Below are 11,017 nucleotides of genomic sequence, written 5' to 3'. Positions count from 1 at the left end.
TTTAATTAACCTACCGGCTTTTCCTTACAAAATGAACATACGTACAATACGTACAAATGCACAATACATTTTACCCCAGAACAGGGTTACACCCATAAATTTCAGTTACACTTTAGCAACACCCTTCCGGATTTCCGGAGCGAGTTCCCAAGTATCCAGTGAAAGGTCTGAAGTTAACTGTACAAGTGTACAGCTCTCGAGTCGAAAGATGAAAGCTTGGCGGAAACACGGCCTTGTGCCGAAGTTAAGAGGAGGCGTAAAGCCGGGGGCCTAGCCAAGATGACAATATCGTATATCGAAAATCTCCAAACGAAAAGGAAAATGTATCGGAAAGACAGATGCTATGAATTTTATATTAAAGGAAAAAATGGAAAAATTACGCTTCCGGCAGGACTTGAACCCGCAATTAACCTCCGCAATCCGTGCGTTAGCTCTGCCAATTGAGCTACGGAAGCCTACCAGAATCTTGCGAATTTTTCCATTCCTTCCCTCATGCACACGCCTTTGGGGTGGCGTATAGCGACATCTACCGAAAAACGATTACATCTTTTTATCGGCACCGGAGTCTCAAGTTGCATTGAGAATTCACCAGTGAGATGCTATGAAGTCACGATCAACAATTGTCCTCTTGGATCCCTAAGGAAACCAAAAGATATGGCCGTTGCGCGGCTTTTTACCCTTATTCTCAATTACTTTGAAAATATAATTCTGTTTATAATTTGGTCGCCAGCAGCTCGTCAGATCAACCAATCAATCAATCAAACAAACTTTTATTGATAAAATAGAAGTACCTATTTTACATGTCAGCACATTATTTCTCTACAACACACATTATAAATGAAAACATTACTTACACAGAATATCATTATTATTTTGGGGTCAAATTATCCTTCAGCTATATCACTAGCTGGTCTATACTAAAACTTTCTGCTATTTATTTGCACATCAAAAATGGTACAAATGGCGGACTTAATGCCTCATGGCATTCTCTACCAGTCAACCATTCAGCTATCAGCTATTCAATCAGCTATTGTATTTTGATTTCAACTAAAAACATATTTACTCTTAAAGTTGACATTTTATTGCGAAATTAATGTGGGTTAACACATTTTTGCTAAACATCAAGAGCTGATAGAACTTAAAAGCGAAAAGAATAGATAGATGTAGGTAAGTGTAAGTAATTTCATACTTCTTGCATGCATTCTGTACATTTGCTGCGTAACATTTGTACGGTAAACATTATTTATTCATTCGGTAAGATGGAAATATCTAAACAGCCGCAATTATTTCGAAAGGACTTAACAGTCATACGATTCTTATGAAAATTCGGTCATTGCTAGAAACTTCTTAAAAATGTTAGCTTGAATTGCATGAGAAGCCGACGTCTAGCAGAAAATATGGAATGTACTCTATTTCTGCAAGTTATTTTAACATGACGTGTTTCCATTATACAGTGTAATGGAAAGTTTCGTATTTATTTTTGAAGTGAAAACTTCTTTAGCGGCGCTGTGCACTTTTTGAAGGGAAGAAATGATAAACTCGAGACAGCGTAAGGCGATCACGTGACCGTAAGATTTAAATGGCCACTCATTTAGAGGCTACATCTCTACGCAGCGCCGAAGAGTCAAGCCGATCTGGGTGCGTAATATTCAACGTGCAATCGTTAACGCTTCGTAGAGAACGAAACGCAACTGGCACTGTCGAACTAGTGTGGAGGATTGATAGAGAAAGATGACTACGATACGCTACAGAGCGTTAACGATTGGCACGATGGCTATCCTGAAATATGCTGGCATCCGACAATTCGAGTCACTCTCCGTTGCTGTCCAGAGAGAAAAGCTGGTCCTGGGGTGCCCCTGCCCACAGATGAGTACGGTATTAAACATTTTGGTCGAACCTGCGCCTTGTAAAATGGAAAAGGAGACAATGGAAACGCGCGGCAGGTGGAACCGCGCCGGATCTCGAGATCCGCCGAGATAGCACATCCGCGAGATAAACTTAATGGGGTGCGCGCTCTGAAAAAATGATCATAATAACATCTATTTGCTCGATGTGAACATATTTATTCAAAGAGAGGGTCTTAAATGGCATATTAACTGGTATCACTACCGGCACTGTGTACGGAAACGATGGTGCTGTACAGAGTCACATGCAATAATAACGAACGAATATTTAACGAAGGCCGCAAACACATCTGACACGATCTTATTTGTATAGCCATAATTATTCTTTTACTCCTTTTCTCATTATTCTTATTAACAGCTTTAATCTTTTGTCAAAAGATGGCAGTAAATATACTGGGGCTACATAATTTACTTTGTCAGTAACTCTCTATACACTCTGTTCTCTTTGGCCACTCCACTCCAAACTATTGTTTACTTAGACTTATTTCGCTTGTCTCTTTCTGATTTGTTAGGAAAGGCCAATTACTATGTAGTGGCCAATAAATATATCACCCTACTGGGTAATGTCATATAGGTAACTAATGTTAGTACATTAATAAATACTTATATGTATATTTTAATAAAAATACGTAGAACTTGCTTTAATAAAGCCAAGTACCTAATATGAACATTATTTATGTCTAATACAGACGCACTGTTAGACGGCTCAGCGTTTTATGAAGCGTCATAAATTTGTTGAAGCGCGGCTGGGCGAAAATAACCTCTTAAACCTGAATCGTAATTATGTATCCGGTGGCGAATGCACTAGTCCCAAAACGCACTATTAGTCAATACACTCTAATTTCGAAAGCCCCTCTTCTCATAAGAAACTAGGCCCAAAATACCATATTTCCAAAAAGGCTCATTCTCGATTTACACGAGAACCATTGAGAACTAGTCCCAAAATACACCTTTCCCAAAATACCCCAAATTGTGTTCACCTGTGCGTGGCGTAATACTTTATTCTCATAATGCGTAGGTCTCAAAACACTCTAGTTCCAAAATACCCTATTTTTTTGGAATGTCTCTTTGTGACTGCTTTCAGCCGTAATCATTACCCGTTTGATGCCTAAAATTTTTTTTTCAAAAATAGGATTTACGTATTTAATTATTATTTTGAGCTATACAGGGTGTAATCGTTAAGTGTTGCTCGGCGATAGTTCCGTAAATATAGCAGATATCAGAAAATTTCAAATTGATATCGAAAGTGCATATAGTGAAAGTGAAGGGCAATATACACACGAGTGTTTTAATGCCTGTGTTGATAAAGCAGTGTATGGAACTATCATAATTAGGTGGGCGAGAAACTACCCTCATTTATGGCATTATTTAATTATTTAATTATTTAATGCCATAAATGAGGGTAGTTTCTCGCCCACCTAATTATGATAGTTCCATACACTGCTTTATCAACACAGGCATTAAAACACTCGTGTGTATATTGCCCTTCACTTTCACTATATGCACTTTCGATATCAATTTGAAATTTTCTGATATCTGCTATATTTACGGAACTATCGCCGAGCAACACTTAACGATTACACCCTGTATAGCTCAAAATAATAATTAAATACGTAAATCCTATTTTTGAAAAAAAAATTTTAGGCATCAAACGGGTAATGATTACGGCTGAAAGCAGTCACAAAGAGACATTCCAAAAAAATAGGGTATTTTGGAACTAGAGTGTTTTGAGACCTACGCATTATGAGAATAAAGTATTACGCCACGCACAGGTGAACACAATTTGGGGTATTTTGGGAAAGGTGTATTTTGGGACTAGTTCTCAATGGTTCTCGTGTAAATCGAGAATGAGCCTTTTTGGAAATATGGTATTTTGGGCCTAGTTTCTTATGAGAAGAGGGGCTTTCGAAATTAGAGTGTATTGACTAATAGTGCGTTTTGGGACTAGTGCATTCGCCACCGGATAGGTAATTATTAGGCGTACGCACTGAGCGGAGAGACGAGCAGATTTTAGTGGCGTTTTTTTAACCGCTCAAGTTTAGCCAGTCTACATGTAACGACTACTTACTAATCAACTAAATTTATCTTACAGATATCATTACGTTTGGTATTAGAATCATGCTTGTTAAACAATACGAATATTACGATAATGGGATATACATATATAATAATCATGTAATAACATAAACTTAAAAACTGAACATTTTGGCGACAGAACGACGTGGCTCCGTTGAATCGTCTGCTCTGGTGTCGGATTCGGCAGTTTGCCCCGGAACCTCCGAAACACGACACCCTTCGTCCAGTAGTCGCCGCACTCTATGGTCCCCTGCAGCGGTCGCGGCACACACAGAATAGAATAGCTCAAAGCTGGAACACCCTTGAAGATCTTGTGGGCTTAATTAGCTATTAAAACGTAGAAATCTTGCAAAATACGTGTAATTTTATTTAATTGACAAGAGTGAAAGACATAGGAAAAAATGTGACAAAACATTAGAAAAAGTATAAAAGAGTATTCGATATCAAAAGGAGGCCGTCATCTACACTCCCCACCCTAGTGCGCAAACTAGCACTAATCAGCTAAGGGTACAGGAGCCACGCGCGCCACAGACCGGCGCAGCACGCCGGTAGCGGTGCTGATGTCGACTACTCTGATACGGCCGTCTTTTCCAGGCAGAACACTTTTTATTAGGCCTCGTGGCCATACGTTTCGAGGTGAATCAGGGTCAACGACAAGCACTAGGTCACCAACACTCAGTGGCTTCTGCTCCTGTTGCCACTTCTTTCTCGGTAACAGAAGCGGGAGGAACTCCTTCATCCAACGTTTCCAGTACATGTCGGCCAATCGCTGCGCTATTCGCCATTGCTTCCTTAAGGCTAAGTCCGAATCGTCAAATACGCCATGTACTGGCAACCTGGACGAAGAGCCTATAAGAAAATGGTTGGGCGTGAGCGCTTCAGAGGAGCCCGGCTCTACCGACACGTGTATTAGTGGTCGACCGTTGACTATACCTTCTACTTCCGCTAGTAGAGTGCTTAGAGTTTCGTCTCGGGGCGCTCGTTCTTTTAATATGACACGAAGAGATCGCTTTACGGTCCGAATCAAGCGCTCCCACGCCCCACCCCAATGGGGGCTGGCGGGCGGAATAAAAGTCCAGCGAACTTGATTGTTAAGAGCTGCGGCTCTTAGTGATTCTTCGTCGAGCTCCTGTATGGATCTTCGCAATTCGACGTCTGCTCCGCGTAGGTTCGTGCCGTTGTCGGAGTAAATATGCGACGGCCACCCACGTCGAGACGCCATTCGTCGAAGCGCCATGATCAGTGAGTCGATAGTAAGTGTGTGAACGACTTCTATGTGGACTGCACGAACGGTTAGGCAAGTAAACAAAACGCCGTAACGTTTTTCTCGACGTCTGCCTACTGTGACTTCCATAGGCCCAAACAGATCGATCCCGCAATAGGTGAATGCACGTTGATGATGCGCCATGCGCGCTTGAGGTAAGTCACCCATCCGAGGCACCTGTGGGGTAGCCTTTCTTAACCTGCAGAGCATGCAACGAGACGCAACATTTTTGACAGTAGGTCGCAATTGGATTATCCAAAATTCTTGTTTCAAATCGTTTACTACCGCTTCTTGGTGTCCGTGCGCAGCCTTCACATGATAGTGCTTGACCAAAAGCTTGGTAGTGGGATGCCGTCCGTCATGAATAATGGGCCTTTTCGCGTCCTGAGGTACGTCAGAAACAGCATCAATGCGCCCGCTTACGCGTAAAACATTGTTCTCGTCCAAGTAGGGAGATAGATTTCTCAGCCGACTGTCGCGTGGCAAGTCTTTAACTGCCTTTACTGCTTGTATATCACTGGCAAACGAGTCTTCCTGAGCTTGCTGCAAGATTAACTGCTTTGCTTGCTCCATCAGGGCGTGGTCGTCAAGCGCGATACCTCTGCATTTATTTACAAACTTGAGAACACAAGCGGTAGATCGCAGTAATCGTAGCCACGAGGAGAAGCGCTCAGGGTCGGGAACCGGGAAACATGTAGGCGAGTTTTGTACTACGGTCATGCAAGCTTCAGCGCCGACTTCATTTTCGGGTTCCAGGACGTTCGCTGGCCAGTAAGTCTCATCGCTGTACAAAAACTCGGGTCCCTTGAACCACTCATTAAGAAAAGACTGATAATTGAACGTTTCTCTGGTAGCAATGTCCGCCACGTTTAGTCCTGTAGGTACATATCTCCACTCAGAGGCTTGTGAGAGGTCGTCAATCTCGCCTAATCTGTTAGCTTCGAAAGTCTTGTATCGACGAGTGTTGTTGCCAATCCAGTGTAGCACCGTACTTGAATCACACCAAAAGTATCGCCGTGTGACGTGCAAACGATGTGCCTTCGCTATTGAGTCAGCAAGTCGAGCTGCTAGCAACGCAGCTTGAAGTTCCAATCGTGGCACAGTTTGAGTTTTCACCGAAGATACTCGGCTTTTGCTGGCAACAAACGCGACAAATATCTGATCGTTACTCTTCCAACGCCAGTACGCAACCGCTGACATTGCCTTAAGTGAGGCGTCACTGAATAAATGCAGTTCTAAGTCACTGTAGCATTGGTCGGTCACGGCATGAAAAGAAGAGCCTGGTAAAGTTTTGGTCAACTCATCTCCCACCTTACACCTAGCAGCGCATGACTGGTACCATCTTGGCAGGCGAATTTCTCCAATAACCTTCAGTAATTCCAACCAACTGCACCATTTTTTATACAATTCATCTGGAATAATATCGTCCCAGTCGATATGGAGACGCCAGGTATCTTGCAGCATAACTTTGCCTTGTGTAGTGAAAGGTGACAAGAACCCAAAAATGTCAAAAACTGACATAATAACACGCAACATAACCCTCTTCGTAGGTCTTTGTTCGCCTTTGATGACGGTGTCGGGAATGCGCTTGAATGAAACATCGAACCCCAGTTCATCCTTGGCAGGGTACCAAATCAGTCCAAGAGTGCGCTCACCTTCGTCATGTTCGTCCAGTCCAAACCTCACAGCCGTATTACCTAAAATATCCTTAGGTATAGTGTCGAGCACATTTGCGCTATTACACGTCCAGTTGCGGATTTCGAAACCTCCCGCGCTGTGAATATCGCGAATATTCTTTACCATACTGATGGCGGTAGCTTCATCCGGCAGACTATCAATATAGTCGTCCATATAGTGCTGGCGGTGTATAGCAGCGACGGCAGCTGGAAACGTAGACTCGAACCTGCTAGCGTTCTTGTTCTTAATGTACTGGGCAACAAAGGGCGAGCAGTTCGCGCCGAAAATCAGCGACGTCATCGCGTACGTCTTCACTGGGCCTGTGGGGTTCCTACCTCTCCACAGGAATCTGAGGGCGTTCTGATCTACGGGGTTAATTTTAATTCTCAAAAACATATCTTTTATGTCACCGGTTACGGCTACCCTATCCTCTCGAAAACGAACCATAATGCCGAACAAGGAAATGAGTAAATCCGGACCCGTGAGAAGGAAGTCGTTGAGTGACTTGCCTTGACTTTTAGCTGCTGCATCATAAACCAAACGTAGCTTCTTCTTGTTCGGATTGTCAACTCCGAAATGTGGTAAGTACCACGTATTAGGCGTGAGTGACGTGTCGGCCATTTCCCGAGCGAAATCGTTTTCAAACAAATGGTTGACACGTTCCTCGTACCTGAGTCCATACGCTTTATCAGCTAGCATCTTCTTTTCTACACCCTGAAGCCGCTTAAAAGCGCTAGGGTAACTATCGGGCAAGCTGACGTGCGGATCTTTCCACGGTAGACCCACTGACCACCTGCCATTGGTGAGCACTGCAGACTTCTCTAACATTTCCTGCGCTTTCACATCGTCAGCATTCTCTCTAGGCTTACCTGCAACTCCCAAAGAGTCGATTGCAAACGAGCGGCGTACCTCGTCGTGTAGCTCACGCAGTGCGTGCGCGACGGCGTCTTCCTCAGGCACCACGCAGAGGTTGAGCGTGGCGTGCGCTGATCGCGCGGAGCGTGCGGCCCGCGATGCGCGCGGCACATGTACCGGCCCATGAACACACCAACCTAAGGGGGTGCGTGTAGCTGACGGTTCGTTATTAGGCCCTAAGCATACTTCTAAAGGTACAAGTAAATTATAATTGTCCTGACCTATTAACAACTCTGGCTTAGAAATCTTAGCAAAAGGAAGTTGAGTTTTAAGTTTTTTCAAATGCTCATACTTGTCGCAGTCTACTAAGTTAACATTTTGTACAGGTATACTTAATTGTTGAACGCTACGTACATTTAATTCATGTGTACTACCACTAGCACTAGAAATACGTAAAGTCAGTACAGTTGCTTCGTGCACAAGCTCGTCGTCTTTCCAGGCGCCGCTCACGCGCATGGTTTCGTTGCGGCCGGAGAGGCCGGCGCGCGCTGCTAGGTCAGAGCTGAATAACGAAATCGAAGACCCGTCGTCCAAAAATGCAGTCGTACTAAACACGCCGTTCGGTCCGTGAATGTTGACAGGAACTACTTTCAATAGTACGCGCTTTTCTGTGTCTATAGAGCACGTCGCAGCTTCTGTTGCATGCGATGCTGACTGTATTTTAGAACTCGATGGTGTAGACTCCGTGACTGAGGTTGACTCGGGCTGTGGCATAGCGCTGACGTTAACGTCAACCGGGCGCGAAGTTGAAGCTTTGCCATCTTTACCATTTTCTATGTAGTGCAGTAGACTGTGGTGTGCACCTCCGCATTCATCCTTGTCGCACACAGGCGCAGAACAAGTCTCACGATCGTGGCGTTGCGATATGCATTTGTAGCAAAGTCCGTACTTCTTAACGTGGCGCCATCTGTCTTTACGTAAAGCGCGTTTAAATTTCTTACAATCAGGCAACTTATGACATTGAGTGCGGCAAAAGAGGCACTTATCGTTCTTCCCTTCGTCGTCGCGTTGGTCAGTTTGTAGTAAAATTGCTTGCGTTTTCGGTGCAGCTTTAGTAATAGTATCGTGTTGCTTTTGTTTATTCTGTTCAGGGCGATAACTTTGTAGATGAATGTTGGCGGTCGTGGTAATCTTGAGAGCTTCCATGTTGAGAAAGTCGGACATAATACCCAAACGTGACTTTGCTCCGTCCTTGATTAGTGGATAGCTATAGTCTGACCACTTCGAAATGAGTACTGGAGGTAGTTTCGATATTAGCAATGGAACAATACTAAGCCCTTGCACGTACTCCTCGCGCCCCACTGCCTTTACAGACTCCACAAAGTTTTGAACTTTGACAGAAAAATTTACTATATCTTTCTGGTACTCTTGGGACATGGTCTGAAGCTTCTTTATGTCATGAATGAGTCTGCTTATAATACACTCGGGGTCGCCGTGACGAAGTTCAAGTGTCGCCATAATACGATCAGGAGAGGCGGCGGTCATAAGCAGGGCTGACACGGTTTCTTTAGCTTGTCCATGCAGACACTTACGTAATCTCCATAAGTTTTCCTTCGGGGTAAATTTACAAACGTCAGTTGACTCCTCAAACGCTTGTTTGAATTGTAGCCATTCGAGCGGATCGCCGGAATATTTCGGTAAATCTCGCGGCGTACATATGCGGCTCAAAATGTTGGCGTGTGACTTATCTTTAGTGGAAGCGATCGTCAAATTATTTAATGCGGCTGCGAGTAGCTTAACCGTACCATCAGAGTCGGCGAGGGGAGGTGCCGGCTGGTTGCGGCCGCCCAGGTTATCATCATCCTCGGGGGCGGGCAGCAACGGATCAACTTCTCGCGCGCTACGATCCATCCAGTCTTCAACATTTTGACGAGTGCTCTTACTGGCGTCGCTAATGCGGGAACTATGACGTGAGCTTTTACCAGTACTTTGGTGTGAACTGTATTTTTCTGACTTTAGGTCGGCTAGTTCTGCCTCATACTTCAAATGTAACAACTGTTTGTCAATCTTGGCCTTTTCTTTAGCGCGCTCGTATTCTAACCTTTTCCGTATGGCAGACGAGGATTTCGATACCATGCTGTGCGCTGGCAGCGGGTGCGACACATCGCTGTGCGCTGAGGTTTCCATGTGGCTGCTACCGGCGACGAACGTCGTGTCTGCTGGTCGAATAGTCGCGGAGTGCGAGGGCGAAGACTTGGACACTCTGATTACCTCCGTTATTGCATCGCGCTCTGCGCGTGTGAGACTTCTGGTCTTTATAGGAGTGCGAAACATTTTGTAGCTCATAACTTAGTGCGCGGTTCAAACATACATAACACTAGGACCGGCTCGAAGACCAATGAAGATCTTGTGGGCTTAATTAGCTATTAAAACGTAGAAATCTTGCAAAATACGTGTAATTTTATTTAATTGACAAGAGTGAAAGACATAGGAAAAAATGTGACAAAACATTAGAAAAAGTATAAAAGAGTATTCGATATCAAAAGGAGGCCGTCATCTACAACCCTCAGCGTGTAACTTGTTTTCTTGTGTACATAGTCCACCACTTCAGCAGCCTTGGCGGTGTAATGCAGGCGTGACACATACCTACAGCGCCGTACTCGGTATTGTTACAATAGGATATTTGACTATTAGTCAAACCAGTTTCTTTTTTCGAACTGTCAAAACGATTTCGCTACAATGGAGTTTATATGAAACACTAGGACTAGTAGTATGTGACGTCACAATCAAATTACCTGCTCTTTATAGTTTTATACAAGTTTTAAAATATAAATTGTGTCTTAAAATAACCTGTCTACGTTTCTTCATTAATTAAATCTTCTGGTGCTTTATTTCATGCAAGGTGTAAAATATTGTATTTTAAATACTGTCACAGAATAAGTTATTGTATAAGAATAAGTCATACAGAACGGCCACGCACCGTCCCGCCCGACTCGCATTACCTCGCCCCGCGACATGAATCTGGCGGACTTCTGGCGTACTCTTAGTAAAGCGACTTACCCACACATACACAATGACAGACGGGCCGTGCAGGCGTGCACACATATAAACACAAATGATTTAATTTGATGTATGGCGTGTCCGCCCTGTGATACTGTCAAATAACCTAATGTTTAATGTGCCGCGTGTACAATCACAGTGCGTGTACGGGAGCCGTCTACGCACAGTTTCTTCCGTTTTA

General features: G+C 44.0%; 1 protein-coding gene across 1 annotated transcript; it reads right to left on the bottom strand.

Annotated features, from left to right (window-relative positions):
* Positions 1–4,473: 4,473 nt before the first annotated feature.
* Positions 4,474–7,376, bottom strand: LOC134657108 (uncharacterized). Its single transcript, XM_063512661.1, has one exon. It carries the CDS (start codon positions 7,366–7,368, stop codon positions 4,474–4,476), a length of 2,895 nt encoding a protein of 964 aa, XP_063368731.1. The 5' UTR covers positions 7,369–7,376.
* Positions 7,377–11,017: the final 3,641 nt, after the last annotated feature.

This window comes from Cydia amplana, chromosome 19 (assembly GCF_948474715.1).
Source record: "Cydia amplana chromosome 19, ilCydAmpl1.1, whole genome shotgun sequence".
NCBI lineage: Eukaryota > Metazoa > Arthropoda > Insecta > Lepidoptera > Tortricidae > Cydia > Cydia amplana.
This window is presented reverse-complemented; position numbering and strand designations above follow the sequence as displayed.